This window comes from Nylanderia fulva, unplaced genomic scaffold (assembly GCF_048542155.1).
Source record: "Nylanderia fulva isolate GAGA-0341 unplaced genomic scaffold, ASM4854215v1 Scaffold419, whole genome shotgun sequence".
NCBI lineage: Eukaryota > Metazoa > Arthropoda > Insecta > Hymenoptera > Formicidae > Nylanderia > Nylanderia fulva.
Genome location: NW_028190498.1, coordinates 39,442 through 57,110, shown reverse-complemented (window position 1 = coordinate 57,110; position 17,669 = coordinate 39,442). Strand labels below are relative to the sequence as shown.

General features: G+C 32.2%; 1 protein-coding gene and 1 pseudogene across 1 annotated transcript; one reads left to right on the top strand and one right to left on the bottom strand.

Moving 5' to 3' along the window:
• Positions 1-402: 402 nt before the first annotated feature.
• Positions 403-3,357, bottom strand: LOC114945571 (uncharacterized). Its single transcript, XM_085486312.1, has 6 exons — positions 3,250-3,357; positions 2,729-2,935; positions 1,636-1,804; positions 1,251-1,452; positions 775-954; positions 403-691 (listed from the first exon to the last, which is right to left on the bottom strand). Exons 1-6 carry the CDS (start codon positions 3,342-3,344, stop codon positions 531-533), a joined length of 1,014 nt encoding a protein of 337 aa, XP_085342438.1. The 5' UTR covers positions 3,345-3,357; the 3' UTR covers positions 403-530.
• A 6,966-nt stretch (positions 3,358-10,323) lies between these two features.
• On the top strand, positions 10,324-11,538 carry LOC114931301 (uncharacterized; annotated as a pseudogene).
• Positions 11,539-17,669: the final 6,131 nt, after the last annotated feature.

Here is a 17,669-nt window from a genome sequence, read left to right as displayed (position 1 = left end):
AAACGACTAATCCTGTAGTTTGAATTCTGATTTAAATATAATTATTGTACTCGATATCTCGGCCGTATTAAAATTAAATATGAATAATATCTACATTCTTGCAATATATAATAATACAACATATGATATACACAATAATTAAGTACAAAAATATCCTATAAATTGTCGTAATGCAATTTGCTTACGAAAACATTTTACATAAAATTTAATTTTATTTCATAAAATACATTATAATACATAACATCATTTTTGAAAAACCATTACTTATGTAACGAATGGTGACATTTATTTTTAACATCATTGAAATAATTATATTTTACTTAATGTCAAAGTTCGATAAAAAATTGATACTTGATATTATATATAGTTTCTAAAAGAGTATATAAAATAATACTTTCAAAATATTATAACGTTTAAATAACACGAAAGTGAAACTAATTATAACCAAACATTGTGAACGCGTTAAAAAAAAATTTTTTTAAATATTAGAATTATTTTCACATATTATTTAATAAAATGGAAAAGAATCATTATTTTCGAATCATTTTGCGTGGTGGTAATCCTAAATCTTCATTGGATGTTTTTTTTACAATTGGTCTTGTACCCAACAATAATTGTTGAAATGATAACTTTTCCTCTCCTATTTGCTTTATGTCTGTTGAATGATCAATCTCCAAATAAAATATGTCATCTAAATGATAAAATTATAATATTAATGACAGTTATATAGTAATTATATTTTTGGAAATTTTAAAACTTTTTCACATAGCTTACTCATAATTTTTACATATCCTTTCATTTCAATCATTTGCCCCTTGTCAAAGTAGACATCATTATCATAATTTACTATTTGTATCTCCAATTTATACGTCTTATCTGTAATGGATCCGCAGCCAATTGTTTTAAAACTATTTAGAAATTTATTAAAATTCGTTTTAATGTATCCACGTATAACTGAAAAAAATTTTATTAATTTTTAGTTTATCACAAGATTCATCTTTAGTTCATCAGTATCATTTTTAGTTTATTACTGTATTATAACGAATTAACTTATAGAAAATATTTAAATCTCATAATTATAAAAATCAAATAGTATAAAAATAAGAAATTATGTAAAAAATATGTATATAAAAGATTTATAAAAGCATATAGTTACATATTTATACGTACGTTTGCATACAAATGTTTATCGATATATAAGAAATACCGGATTTTAGTATAAAGTATATTATATACATATAAACACTTACTAATGCATGCATTAAGATATTGAGGTACATCACACAATTCCACTAATTGTGGTTGCATCGCTTGAATGTTTTTTTTTAGGTCAAAATTACCCAACGTATTTATTGTCGTGTTGGATCGAATAATTAGTTCGTATTGAAGTGTCCCTTGGTTGAATTCAGGTATTTTTACCTTTTTAGCCTTAGCACCATCAATATGCACAATCTGCAAAATTAACAAATATTATTAAATTAAATATGTATATTAAATTAATATTATTCTAATACTACTGTTTTATATGTACTTTATTGGAATAAACTTTTTTTTTTAAATATTACAACAAAATGATAATAAAAATAATAATTTTAATGTTATAAAAAATAAATTATACAAAAATGTATCGCTTACTCGATTTGGTTGTATATAAAAATTTATACGATCAATTTCTTCGTTCCAGGCAACAACTTGAATGCGATGTTTACTGTTGTTGTTCACCAAAAATTTTAACAATCTATAATGTTGGGATTTACCAACTATCTTCGGACCGTCAATTTCATCGATAAATCCAACAATTTCTCTAAATAAATTTTTTATTAAAATTAGTAATATAATAATATTTTAATTTGTTTTATTCGGGTTCGATTCCCGATTCAGCGATTTTCGGATCTAGATTTTTCTCTTGCATTCATTTATTTATTTTCCGTAGGGGGGTTAAAGGGGTATTGAAATTAAATCTCAAAATATGAGATTATTTCATATTTAAAATCTTGGCCGTGTCCAAGTAAAAATTTGGTGCCTTGTGCACCGGTATTTAATTCTAACGAAAAATTATTTAGTTTCGTTAGGATAACGCATTGTCATCCGCGATTTGGCTCTTGTTGCCCGTCTTATACGTTAAATTTATATTTATATTACAGAGCCTTGTTAAAACTCTTATAATTTGTTTTAATTATCAGGCTAAAATATTAAATATTATGTTCTTTTATTTGTTAATTACAACAAAAGATAATTATTTTTTATTTAAGAAAGAATTAAATATATATACATAATGTGATCACAACAATTGTTAATAAATAGTCGAAAAGAAACTTTGAAGGTTATTGTGACATAAAAATTTTGATATTAAATATGTATATGTGTATCAAAACTATATTAATTTACAAATGAGATATTTTAATTAAATTATTCTAATAACATGCTTTAAAAAACAATACATTATTAACGAAAGCGTACTAAATATCATTTACTGATAATATTTTTCCAATGGTAGATTTGATAATTACATGTTATATAATTTCTGATAATGTAAATTTTAAAAACAATTCATTATATTGTAGTACATTTCGTTATTAAATTTTTCGTTTAAATTAATCTCATAAATATTTTATTAACTGATATGATAATACATTTAAGACATAGAGGTAAAAATTTGATAAATAATTATACAATTAAATAAAAAATTATATTATATTAAGTATAAATTAAAAATATAAAGACTCACACAGTAGAATCTTCGAATTGTATCGATTCCAACATTTCATCCGATGCCAAATATATCGTCTCCAAAACATCATTTTGATTGAGAAAAGTAATTTCCTGTCTATTGACTTCCACATCATTACTTCGATTTGGAGTAAAAGTTTTCTTTTTGTTGCAGGTTTCCGAATGACTTTCTTCGTTTAATGTCTCCTGCTGTATGTTAAGTATTCTGTAAATGAGTAGCGTATATCAATATAATATCGTGATTAATAAAATATATTTTATAAAACTTTTATGTCGCAAGTTACAAGCTCTTCCATTTAAATTATGTAAAAGATTATTATATTGCGAACTTTAAAAAAGAATCGGTAAAATAGAATCTCTTTATATAAGAAAGCAGTTATAAAAATAATGTAAATTATTACTAAAAAGCTATCAATCGATTTTAACTAACAAAATTAGCTATTCTCTGTAACAATAATTTAAAAATTTATAAATAAAAAATGAAAATATTAATAAAAATAAGTATATTAATAAATTTACTTGTTAAGCGAGGATTCCTTTAAATTAATTTGGGACGAATGTTTATTTCCATTATTTTTTTTCTTATCCTTTTGATGTTGGTTAACTTTTTCCATTTTTTCTTTTTATCTCTTTTTCTTCCCCGTTCCTTTATTTAAAACTAAAACAAAAACGTATACTATAATGTATCGCATAAAGTGTAATTTTATGTTAAAAATAGAAATTAAATCGCAAGAGTTTTATAAGAGAGCAATATCAATATCGAACAAAATTTAAAAAAAAAATTTTTTTTTAAATTTAAAATATATATTTAAAAAATTTTAACAAAATTATAATTTAAAATTTAAAAAATAATTAAGTAATGTAATAATTATTAAATTTATTTATAATGTATAATAATTTATAAAATAATTATTAAAAATATATCAATAATTTAGCTCACTTCTTCGAACCTCCTGTAGATTTGAGAAGATATGTTGCTATGTATAAAGAGTAACATATTTTAAGAGTTTTAACAAGGCTCTGTAATATAAATATAAATTTAACGTATAAGACGGGCAACAAGAGCCAAATCGCGGATGACAATGCGTTATCCTAACGAAACTAAATAATTTTTCGTTAGAAATAAATACCGGTGCACAAGGCACCAAATTTTTACTTGGACACGGCCAAGATTTTAAATATGAAATAATCTCATATTTTGAGATTTAATTTCAATACCCCTTTAACCCCCCTACGGAAAATAAATAAATGAATGCAAGAGAAAAATATAGATCCGAAAATCCCGATTCAGCGATTTTCGGATCTATATTTTTCTCTTGCATTCATTTATTTATTTTCCGTAGGGGGGTTAAAGGGGTATTGAAATTAAATCTCAAAATATGAGATTATTTCATATTTAAAATCTTGGCCGTGTCCAAGTAAAAATTTGGTGCCTTGTGCACCGGTATTTATTTCTAACGAAAAATTATTTAGTTTCGTTAGGATAACGCATTGTCATCCGCGATTTGGCTCTTGTTGCCCGTCTTATACGTTAAATTTATAGTAACATATTTTGTTTTATCGTTGCTATAGAAAATTCGATGACGTTAAAGTTGTGTTCTAAAATCACTATTAATATTGAAAATCTATAATTCACGTCACATTTTAGAACACAACTTTAACGTCATCGAATTTTCTATAGCAACGATAAAACAAAATATGTTACTCTTTATACATAGCAACATATCTTCTCAATTCTACAGGAGGTTCGAAGAGGTGAGCTAAATTATTGATATATTTTTAATAATTATTTTATAAATTATTATACATTATAAACAAATTTAATACGAAAGGATATAGATGGGAGAAGCAAGCAGCAAAGAAGAGAAAGAAGAAAGGAAGACCGATGGGGGGAATGATCATGGGGGTAAGGGAGGAGAGGGGAAAGATAAAAGTATCAGGAATGGGAGAAAAGGCGGAGGGAATAATGATGGCGGATTTAGAAGTAGGAAGAGAGAAGTGGAGGGTAATAGGCGTATACATCAACGGGGACATGGAAAGGAAATTGGAGGAAATGAAGGAATGGATGGAAGAGAAAGAAGAAAATAAATGGACGATTGTGGGAGGAGATTTCAACGCAAGGACAGGTAGAAAGGGGGGGGGGGGTGATAGGAGGGGAGGAGGAAGAAGAAAGAAGATCAAAGGACAAGAAAGTTAATGAGGAAGGGAAGAAGTTGATAAAGGAGTTGGAAGAGGTGGGATGGGGAATTTTTAACGGAGGGATAAGAGGGGATAGGAAGGGGGAGTACACATATACAGGAGGAAGAGGGGAATCGGTAATAGATTACGTGGTGGGAGAGGATCGAGTAAAGGAAAGGATAAAGAGAATGGAGGTGGGAGATAACATAGAATCGGACCATCACCCATTGATTGTAACGCTAGAAAGAAGAGGAGGGGCTGAAAAGGGAAAAAGGGGGGAGGGAAAAGGAATAAGAAAAAGAGGGAGATGGACAAAGAGGGGAGGAGAAAGAATAAGAGAGGAAATAGAGTGGGGAGAGGGGTGGAAGGAGGGGATTGAAGAGGAGCTAGAGGAAAAAATAGGAAGAATAGAAGAGGAATTGAGAGAAGGAGAAAAAGAGAGTGGAGAAGGGAAAAGGAAAGGGTGGTGGGACGAGGAATGTGAGGAGAAGAGGAAAGAAGTGAGGAAAAAGTTAAGGGAATGGAGGAAAAAAGGAGGAGGAGGAAAAGGATATAGAAAAGTAAGGGCGGAATATAAGCTAATGTGTAAAGAGAAAAGGGAGGAGGAGAGGCTAAGATGGTACAAGGAGGCGATAGAGGCAAGAACGGAAGGAGAGGTATGGAAGATTATTAACAGGGAAAGGAAAAAGAGAGAAGGGGTGAATGAGGAGATAAAGGCGGAGGAATGGAAGGGATACTTTATGGATTTATTGGGAGGGATAGAGGTAAAAGTGGTAAGAGGAGGAAAAGAAAAAAGGGAGAGGGATGAGGAGCAGGAGATAAGCAGGGAGGAAGTGAAGAGGATGCTGGGAAAACTGAAGAAAGGAAAAGCAGCGGGGGAGGATGGGGTACCAAGTGAGGTATGGAAATATGGAGGGGAGAGGGTAGAAGAGTGGGTATGGGAAATGTGCAACAGAGTATGGAGAGGAGAAGGATGGCCGGAGAGGTGGAAAGAAGGGATAATAGTGCCACTGTTGAAAAAGGGAACGGGGAATAAAGTGGAAAACTATAGAGGAGTAACATTGATGCCAACGCTATACAAGATATACGTGGGGATTTTAACTGAAAGGTTAAAGGAAGAAATGGAGGGGAAGAATATGATACCGGAGAGTCAGACAGGTTTTAGGAAGGGAATGGGGGTGATGGATAGTACCTATGTGTTGAACTATCTGGTGAATAAGAGGGTAAACAAGAAGGGGGGAAAGGTAGTCGCGGCATTTATGGACCTGAAGGCGGCGTTTGATTCGGTAGATAGGGAGGTGTTAATGGTGGCAATGAAGAGGAGGGGAGTGAGGGAGGGATTAAGGAGTAGGATAGAAGAGGTGTACAGGGAAACGAGGAGTAAGGTAAGAGTGGGGAAGGAGGAGGGAGGAAATTTTTGGACGGCAAGGGGGGTGAGGCAAGGTTGCCCAATGAGTCCGCACTTATTCAGTTTGCTGATAGCGGATATAGAGGAAGTGCTAAGAAAAGGAGGTTGGGGGGGGGGTGAAACTGGGAGGGGAAAAGGTGCATTGTTTGGCGTACGCAGATGATATGGTACTGTTGGCGGAGGATGAAGAAGGGATGATACATATGTTGGGGAAAATGGAAAGTTATATGGACAAGAAAAGGTTAGAGGTGAATGTGGATAAGACAAAGGTAATGAGGTTTAAAAAGGGAGGAGGAAGAATGAAGAGAGTGGAGTGGAGATGGAAAGGAAAAAGGTTAGAGGAAGTGAAAGAATTCACATATTTAGGGTATAAGCTACAGAGGAACGGGGGGCAGGAGGCGCATGTAAAGAACAGAGTTAGGAAAGCAGGAGCGGTGATAAGACAGGTGTGGGGAATGGGAAAGAGAAGGTTTGCAGGAGACTGGATGAAAAGAGTATGGCTAATGGAAAGGTTGGTGGGGACGGTGTTGGAATATGGGGCGGAAATATGGGGATGGAAGGAGAGGAGAGAGGTGGAGGCAATGCAGGAGCGATGGATTAGGTGGACGTTAGGAGTAGACTGGTGCACGCCGGGGTATATGGTAAGAGAGGAGATAGGAAAAGACAAATTTAGGATAAGGGCAGGAAGGAGGGCGGTAGGGTATGAGAGGAAGTTGGAGGAAGGGAGGGGAGGAAGTTTAGCGAGGAAATGTTTTGAGGATATGAAAGAGAGGATAAGGGGAGGAAAGGAAAGAACGATGTGGGAGGAAGAGAGGGGGAAATTCTGGGAAAAAATAGAGGAATAGAGGGGAAAGAGATGGAGGAAAAAAGGGGAAGAGGAGAGGAAGTATATGAGGGGTGGGAACAGAAAGACAGGGAAAGGCAGAAGGAGGAAAGGTGGGAGAGGATAAGAGAGTCGAGATATAATAGATGGTATGGGGAATGGAAGGAGGAGGGTTTACCGGAATACCTGAGAAAGGGATGGGGGGAAAGTAGATGGAGAAGGATAATCAGGTTCAGAATGAACAATGAGATGAGGGGGGCGAGATACTGGGAAGAAGAGGGGAAAAGAAGGTGTAGGTTATGCGGGATAGAAAATGAAACATGGGAGCATGTGATAGGAGAATGTGGGGGAGAAGGGGGGAAGGGAAACTGGTGGGAAAGAATGAAGGAAATACTGCAGGAAGGAGGAGAAGGGGAAGGATGGATGAGAGAAATAGAGAAAAAGAGGGAAGAGGGGAGAACGGAAGAAAGGAGGGAGGGAGGGGAAAAGGAGGAAGGAAGGATGAGGAGGAGAATGAGTGAGGTATGAATGAGGTGGTGGAGAATGTATGGGGAATCGGAAGCCGAAGCGAAACGATAGGTAGGGACGGCTCTTTCTCTCTCTAAAGTAGTAGATAAGTAGGTTAAGGTAGAATTAAGTTATTTGTAAATTAGATGTAAGAGTAGAGTTAAGAGTAGATATAAGTAACATTGTAAGAGGTTGTAAGGTTGGGGAACGCTCCTTCAAAAGCGCCTTCAATCCCTTAGGGGACGAATAAAGAATTGAATTGAATTGAACAAATTTAATAATTATTACATTACTTAATTATTTTTTAAAATTTAAATTATAATTTTGTTAAAATTTTTTAAATTTTAAATTTAAAAAAATTTTTTTTTTAAATTTTGTTCGATATTAATATTGCTCTCTTATAAAACTCTTGCGATTTAATTTCTATTTTTAACATAAAATTACACTTTATGCGATATATTATAGTATACGCTTTTGTTTTAGTTTTAAATAAAGGAACGAGAAAAAAAAAGAGATAGAAAGAAAAAATGGAAAAAGTTAACCAACATCAAAAGGATAAAAAAAAAAATAATGGAAATAAACATTCGTCCCAAATTAATTTAAAGGAATCCTCGCTTAACAAGTAAATTTATTAATATACTTATTTTTATTAATATTTTCATTTTTTATTTATAAATTTTTAAATTATTGTTACAGAGAATAGCTAATTTTGTTAGTTAAAATCGATTGATAGCTTTTTAGTAATAATTTACATTATTTTTATAACTGCTTTCTTATATAAAAGAGATTCTATTTTACCGATTCTTTTTTAAAGTTCGCAATATAATAATCTTTTACAAATTTAACGTATAAGACGGGCAACAAGAGCCAAATCGCGGATGACAATGCGTTATCCTAACGAAACTAAATAATTTTTCGTTAGAATTAAATACCGGTGCACAAGGCACCAAATTTTAACTTGGACACGGCCAAGATTTTAAATATGAAATAATCTCATATTTTGAGATTTAATTTCAATACCCCTTTTAACCCCCCTACGGAAAATAAATAAATGAATGCAAGAGAAAAATATAGATCCGAAAATCGCTGAATCGGGAATCGAACCCGAGACCTTTCGCTTGCCGGGCGACTGCTCTTCCAGCTGAGCTATTCAGATCCTTTCGATTCTATACTTTTCTCTGTTATATATATTAATGTTGGTAAACAAACGCATTTTTTAAGCCAGCGTGTATCAAATATAAGAGTTTTAACAAGGCTCTGTATTATAAATATAAATCTCTTGCATTCATTTATTTATTTTCCGTAGGGGGGTTAAAAGGGGTATTGAAATTAAATCTCAAAATATGAGATTATTTCATATTTAAAATCTTGGCCGTGTCCAAGTTAAAATTTGGTGCCTTGTGCACCGGTATTTAATTCTAACGAAAAATTATTTAGTTTCGTTAGGATAACGCATTGTCATCCGCGATTTGGCTCTTGTTGCCCGTCTTATACGTTAAATTTATATTTATATTACAGAGCCTTGTTAAAACTCTTATATTTGATACACGCTGGCTTAAAAAATGCGTTTGTTTACCAACATTAATATATATAACAGAGAAAAGTATAGAATCGAAAGGATCTGAATAGCTCAGCTGGAAGAGCAGTCGCCCGGCAAGCGAAAGGTCTCGGGTTCGATTCCCGATTCAGCGATTTTCGGATCTATATTTTTCTCTTGCATTCATTTATTTATTTTCCGTAGGGGGGTTAAAAGGGGTATTGAAATTAAATCTCAAAATATGAGATTATTTCATATTTAAAATCTTGGCCGTGTCCAAGTTAAAATTTGGTGCCTTGTGCACCGGTATTTAATTCTAACGAAAAATTATTTAGTTTCGTTAGGATAACGCATTGTCATCCGCGATTTGGCTCTTGTTGCCCGTCTTATACGTTAAATTTATATTTATATTACAGAGCCTTGTTTAAAACTCTTATCTATATCTTTTACATAATTTACTGGAAGAGCTGTAATGCGACATAAAGTTTAATAAAAATATTTATAATCACGCTATAATTGTATATCGCTTACTCATTAAAGAATTACTTAAACATACAGAGGAGACATTAAAACGAAGCAAGTCATTGGAAACCTGCACAAAAGGAAACTTAACTCCAAATCGAAGTAATGATGTGGAAGTCAATAGACAGGAAATTACTTTTCTCAATCAAAATGATGTTTTGGAGACGATATATTTGGCATCGGATGAACTGTTGGAATCGATACAATTCGAAGATTCTACTGTGTGAGTCTTTATATTTTAATTTATACTTAATATAATATAATTTTTTATTTAATTGTATAATTATTTATCAAATTTTTACCTCTATGTCTTAAATGTATTATCATATCAGTTAATAAAATATTTATGAGATTAATTTAAACGAAAAATTTAATACGAAATGTACTACAATATAATGAATTGTTTTTAAAATTACATTATCAGAAATTATATAACATGTAATTATCAAATCTACCATTGGAAAAATATTATCAGTAAATGATATTTAGTACGCTTTCGTTAATAATGTATTGTTTTTTAAAGCATGTTATTAGAATAATTTAATTAAAATATCTCATTTGTAAATTAATATAGTTTTGATACACATATACATATTTAATATCAAAATTTTTGTCACAATGACCTTCAAAGTTTCTTTCGATTATTTATTAACAATTGTTGTGTGATCACATTATATATATATATTTAATTCTTTCTTAAATAAAAAAATAATATCTTTTGTTGTAATTAACAAATAAAAGAACATAATATTTAATTTGATAATTAAAACAAATTTAGCTTGATAATTAAAACAAATTAAAATATTATTATATTACTAATTTTAATAAAAAATTTGGATTTATCGATGAAATTGACGGTCCGAAGATAGTTGGTAAATCCCAACATTATAGATTATTAAAATTTTTGGTGAACAACAACAGTAAACATCGCATTCAAGTTGTTGCCTGGAACGAAGAAATTGATCGTATAAATTTTTATATACAACCAAATCGAGTAAGCGATACATTTTTGTATAATTTATTTTTTATAACATTAAAATTATTATTTTTATTATCATTTTGTTGTAATATTTAAAAAAAAAGTTTATTCCAATAAAGTACATATAAAACAGTAGTATTAGAATAATATTAATTTAATATACATATTTAATTTAATAATATTTGTTAATTTTGCAGATTGTGCATATTGATGGTGCTAAGGCTAAAAAGGTAAAAATACCTGAATTCAACCAAGGGACACTTCAATACGAACTAATTATTCGATCCAACACGACAATAAATACGTTGGGTAATTTTGACCTAAAAAAAAACATTCAAGCGGTGCAACCACAATTAAATTAGTGGAATTGTGTGATGTACCTCAACATCTTAATGCATGCATTAGTAAGTGTTTTTATATGTATATAATATACTTTATACTAAAATCCGGTATTTCTTATATATCGATAAACATTTGTATGCAAACGTACGTATAAATATGTAACTATATGCTTTTATAAATCTTTTATATACATATTTTTTACATAATTTCTTATTTTTATACTGTTTGATTTTTATAATTATGAGATTTAAATATTTTCTATAAGTCAATTCGTTATAATACAGTGATAAACTAAAAATGATACTGATGAACTAAAGATGAATCTTGTGATAAACTAAAAATTAATAAAATTTTTTTCAGTTATACGTGGATACATTAAAACGAATTTTAATAAATTTCTAAATAGTTTTAAAACAATTGGCTGCGGATCCATTACAGATAAGACGTATAAATTGGAGATACAAATAGTAAATTATGATAATGATGTCTACTTTGACAAGGGGCAAATGATTGATATGTAAAAATTATGAGTAAGCTATGTGAAAAAGTTTTAAAATTTCCAAAAACATAATTACTATATAACTGTCATTAATATTATAATTTTATCATTTAGATGACGTATTTTATTTGGAGATTGATCATTCAACAGACATAAAGCAAATAGGAGAGGAAAAGTTATCATTTCAACAATTATTGTTGGGTACAAGACCAATTGTAAAAAAAACATCCAATGAAGATTTAGGATTACCACCACGCAAAATGATTCGAAAATAATGATTCTTTTCCATTTTATTAAATAATATGTGAAAATAATTCTAATATTTAAAAAAATTTTTTTTTAACGCGTTCACAATGTTTGGTTATAATTAGTTTCACTTTCGTGTTATTTAAACGTTATAATATTTTGAAAGTATTATTTTATATACTCTTCTAGAAACTATATATAGTATCAAGTATCAATTTTTTATCGAACTTTGACATTAAGTAAAATATAATTATTTTAATGATGTTAAAAATGTCACCATTCGTTACATAAGTAATGGTTTTTCAAAAATGATGTTATGTATTATAATGTATTTTATGAAATAAAATTAAATTTTATGTAAAATGTTTTCGTAAGCAAATTGCATTACGACAATTTATAGGATATTTTTGTACTTAATTATTGTGTATATCATATGTTGTATTATTATATATTGCAAGAATGTAGATATTATTCATATTTAATTTTAATATGGCCGAGATATCGAGTACAATAATTATATTTAAATCAGATTTCAAACTACAGGATTAGTCGTTTATTAATCATCATTCATACTTTCTATGCAGATGTAAAATAAAAAATTAAATTTTGCAAATCGAAGGATTTTTTTTCTTTTTAATATTATCGATCTCTGTTTTTTATGTTTAATTTACTCAGGAGTAAGCAAAAAGATAGCCTATTTCGACATAATAATTAGTTTAATGTATCATAAATTTTGGCTAGAGAGTACTGAAGTAAAATGATATTATATCTTTTTCTCTTAATTATTTTATAAATAGATAAATTTGCTTAATTATTTAATTAAAATCCTATCAATTGTGATAATGCAATATGCTTACAAAAACATTCTACATAAAATTTAATTTTATTTCATAAAGTACATTGTATTACATATAACATCATATTTGAAACATCATTATTTATGTAACGAGTGGTGACATCTATTTTCAACATTATTGAAATAATTATATTTTAGTTAATGTCAAAGTTTGGAAAAAATTGATACAGCATACTGTATAGTCTCTAGAAGAATATATGCAATAATGCAATATGTTTACGAAAACATTCTCATAAAATTTAATTTTATTTCATAAAATACATTGTATTACACACTGAAAAAAAGATTATTTAAATTCAACTAATATTTAGTTGAATAAGTTTAAATAAATCATTTATTTGAAACAATGGATCCGCTTTGTTTTAAAACTATCTGAAATATGGCCAATCACAACCATTTCTCTGAAGAATAAAGGATTATGATTGGTGAAATATATTATTAATCGATCTTAGACATAGACATAGGAATATTTCTATATTTATGATCTCAGATTAATTATACCTACTTTATTCGAAAATATGAAAACAATTATCTATTTTAACCAAGAAATTTTGAACTATTATTTATATCTACCAAGTTAACGCATATTTATATAGATGAATAGGCATTACTATACTTTTTCTTTTGTACAATTATTTTTTGAATAATTTTTTTTTAAAAAAATATATACTATTTCCTTTCTATAAATTTATTTGTTCTAAGGTCATCTCGTGTGTCTTGTTCATGACTTACTTCATACATATATCATAATATTTCACAAAAGTTTTCACAATATTATGTCTATAAAGAAAATATAATTAAAGAAAAAAATAAGTATAAAATTTTATTAGAAAAAGTAAGAAGATATTAAAAAACAAAGAGAGAAAGAGAAAAATATAGAAATAAATTGAAAAAAAAGAAGAGAAGAAGGAACTGTTGGCTTTATCGTGGGCGAGGCGATGAAGTAGAACTCGGTTTTTGAATTAGCTAGTTGCTTGAGTGTATTTACGATAAAACAGTAGATACTTAATTACAAAGGTTTCGCGTCCCGTACAGCGCTTTTCGTACTCGACTCGCGTCGTTACACTGGAGTGATTTATGCTACTATGTGAGAGTGTGATTGCTTCGGTCTCTACAGAGCTTCTGCCCGTCGTCGCCGGTCCTCGTATCCTTCGAAGCCACACAACGTGCACGTCGCCCCACCGATCTTACTCTAGCGAGCGCTCTCGCTTTGCACGCTTTAGCGCCAAATTTGAGTGTCGAATTACTATTTCCATCACTCCCTTTTAATTCGTATTAGTTCTATTTTATAAACAAAAAACTTATAAAGTATCTGAAATTAATATAAAGTATCTGAAATTAATATAACATTGAGAGAAGCTTGCGAATCTTATTCTACCTCCTTTTTTTTTTTTTTTTTTTTTTTTTTTTGTTTTAATTAATAAAAGGTTTGTTTCTTTTACAACCAAAAAAAATTTTCATTGCAGTTTTCTTGTTCTAGGTTTATCTAACGTGTTTACAGAGAAAAAAAATTTCTATCCTACTAGTTTGTTTCGGTGCTTTGCAAATTTTAAGAAATTTAGGGGTTTTGTCAAAATATCCGCGGTTTGATTTTCTGAATTGCAATATTTTATTTTAATGTTATTTTCTGTTACTTTTTCTTGAATGAATCTAAATCTGACGTCTATGTGTTTTGAACGTCTGTTTAGTACCCCTGTTTTTATCAAGTGTATTGCGCTTTGGTTGTCTACCTGCATTTCCGCGGTTACAGTTTTATTTCTTAATTCCTCTAGCACGGCTTTGAGGTACAATACTTCCTTGCAGCATTCGGCCGCCGAGATGTACTCCGCCTCCGTGGTGGAAAGCGCAACGATCGGTTGTTTTCTTGAGCACCAGCTCACTGGTCCTCCGCAATATTGAATCACATAGCCAGTGGTGCTCCTTCTTGTTTCCGGATCGCCTGCGTAGTCGGCATCGCAGTAGGCAACCAGTTTCTCCGTATTAGTGTCCTCGCCGTACACCAGTCCGAGCCCCTTTGTACCCTGTAAATATCTTAAAATTCTTTTTATGTTTAAAAAATCTTTATTTTTGGGTGACTGAGTATATCTGCTGCTGTAGCTAACTGCGTAACAGAGATCAGGTCTTGTCTTCATAGTGAGATATAGAAGACTTCCGATGGCTTGTTGGTATTGGATTTTTGGATGCTTAGTTTCTTCGGTTGAGTCTCCTTCCGGCAGTAGTGGTGTGTTTATTGGTTTGGCGTTTTTCATGCCGTACGCCTCCAGTACTTGTTTTGCATAGTTTTCTTGACTCAGCTTCAGTTTTCCTTTTAGTTTTTTAATTTCCATTCCTAAGTATGTCGTTGGGTTTTCTTCCTCTGTCATTTCAAATTCTCCTTGAAGTTGTTTCACCAGCCTTTTTAATTTTTTCTTGTCGCTCCCCACGACAATTCCATCGTCTATGTGTATTGCCAATATCACTGTTCCATCTTCATTTCTGAATATGCAGTTCTCGGTTGCGAGCTGCTGTAACCCTTGTTTTTTCAACGAGCTTGTTAATTTTTTGTTCCATTTTTGTGGCGCTTGTCTCAGTCCGTAGAGTGCCTTTTTTAGTTTGCAGATTTTGCCTTGGTCCTCTTCGAAACCTTCTGGAAGGCTCATATATATTTCTTCTTGGATTTCTCCGTAGAGAAAAGCGGTTTTTATATCGAACTTCGTGATGTAGTAGTTTTTGACTGCAGCTAAGGCCAGAATCATTCGCAATGGTGCGCTGTTCACGACTGGACTGTATATTTCGTCGTAGTCTAAATCTCCCTTTTGCTCGCAGCCTCTAGCGACCAGTCTTGCTTTGTATTTTCCTTCTTCTTTTATTCTAAATATCCATTTACTGGTTAATATTTTTTTATCTTTAATTTTCTTTTTTTCGACTAGTTCCCAGGTATTATTTTTTTTCAGTGAAGATTTCTCTTCTTCTATCGCTTTCTTCCAACGTTTTTTGTCTCTTCCGTTTACTGCTTCTCTGTAGGTTAGCATCCCGTAGTCTGTGTATCTTTCTGGGGGTTTTGTTATTCTTCGTGTCCTCCTTGGTGTTTGAAGTATCGTCTCAGGTTCTTTTTTGTCTTTTTTTTCTTTGTGAGCGTCTTGCTCCTCTTCAGGGTCTGTGTACTCTTCCTCCGTTTCTTGATGGTCTTCTTCGTCTTCTGTATCTTGTTCGTCTTCTTCTTGGCTATCATCTTCTTCGTAGTCGTCTTCTTCTTGTTCCTCGTCGTTCATGATCAGCGATCTTCTTGTTATATTTTCTTCTTCGTCGGGTGTTTCGTCGAAAATTACGTCTCTTGAAATTTTGATCTTCCCCTTTTTGTCATCCCATAGTCTGTAGCCGTTTTTCGAGTAGCCCACGAATTTGTAGCAACTGCTCCGTTTATCTAGTTTCTTTAGTTGACCCATTTCCTTCGCATAGGCGTTGCATCCGAAAATCCTGAGCGGTTTCAGATTTGGTTTTTCATCATTCCAGATTTGAAAGGCTGTTTCATTATTTGCCTTTGTAGGACTTCTGTTGTGTAGGAAGGCCGCTACTCGCACGGCTTCTCCCCAAAGGTGTTTACTGTTATTTCTGTTGAATAGCATCGCTCTGACCTTCTCAACAATCGTTCGGTTTAGGCGTTCCGCTTTGCCGTTCAATTGTGGTGTGTACGGAGCCGTGTAGTCCATGTTTATACCTCTTTTTTTGCACCAGCCTTGGAATTCCTTACTTGTGTATTCCTTTCCGTTATCACAGCGCAAGTTAGCTATCTTCTTATTCCATTTCGTTTCCACCAGGGCCGTATACTCCTGAAATTTTTCTAGTGCCTCCGACTTAGCCTCCATTAGGTAAATCATTGTATAGTTAGTGAAGTCATCTAAAAATGTTATGAAATACCTCTTGTTATCCCACGTGGTGGGGCTTATTGGACCGCAGACGTCCGAGTGAATTAACTCCAATGGACGCTTTGCCCTTTTCCTTTGATCTCCGAAGGGTGTCCTTGATTGCTTCGCTTGCTTGCAAATTTTACATTTCTTTTGGATCTTCTCCAAATCTCCTTTGCACAATGACATTCCCTCCGATAGTGGCTGTAGTTTTTTCATGTTTTCTGCGCTGAGATGGCCTAATCTTGCGTGCCATATTTCGGTTTCATTTTGCTTTATTGCCGCGTGTGTCTCTTGGATCATTTTCTCCTGTGGTTTCACCACGTAGAGCCCTAAGTTGTCCTTTTGTCCTTGGAGTATTATTTCGTCTTTTCGTGTTACGAATACCTTATCCTTTTCGAACACGACCTTACCTCCTTTCTCCGTGATCGCACTCACTGAGAGCAGGTTTTTTCTTAATTCAGGGACGTAGAGTACATCGTTTAGAGTACAGTTTTTCATTTCTATTCTTCCTCTTCCTTTTGCCTCCATGGATCCTTTCTTTTTTGCAACTCCCACTTCTGTGTGGATTCTCTTCATGCTGCTTAATTTCGTCTTGTCATTCGTCATATGAGAGGTTGTGCCAGAATCGATTATCCACTCCTTCGATTCCTCTCCTCCGGCTAAGAAAGATATTTGATTGCTTTCTTCCTTTTCGTCGTCCTGTTTTTTTCTGAAGTAACAGTCTTTTTCCTGATGGTTTTGCTTTTTACAGATTTTGCATCCTCTCTTCGGCTTTGTTCTGCAATCTTTTGTACTGTGTCCAGTTTTTCTGCACGCTTAGCATTTCACGCTTCTATTTCCGGTGCCGTTTTCTGATCCTGTTTTACATGAGCGAGCCAGGTGTCCCTTCTTCCCGCACTTAAAGCACTTGCGTTCTTCGGCCTTGAGCGCTATCTGTTCCTCTTCGGCTTCTGCGTTATTTCTCGATTCTTCTGCCAGAAGCCTCGCTATCAGATTCGGCAACGTTCTTTCCTGTTTAGAGACGGATTCCCAGGCGCTTGAAAAAAATTTGTATTTATCGGGTAGCGTTGTCAATATTTTGGAGATCAGCATCTCGTCTGTGATGTTCTCCCCTAACGCCTTTAATCTGAAAGCTAGATTTTTCAGCTCTGCGAT

Coding starts and splice junctions, on each gene's coding strand:
- LOC114945571 (XM_085486312.1), bottom strand. CDS start 3,344: ATGGAAAAAGTTAACCAACATCAAAAGGATAAGAAAAAAAATAATGGA. Junction 2,936..3,249: donor AAGGAATCCTCGCTTAACAA/GTAAATTTATTA, acceptor ACTCATTTACAG/AATACTTAACATACAGCAGG. Junction 955..1,250: donor ATATCTTAATGCATGCATTA/GTAAGTGTTTAT, acceptor AATTTTTTTCAG/TTATACGTGGATACATTAAA.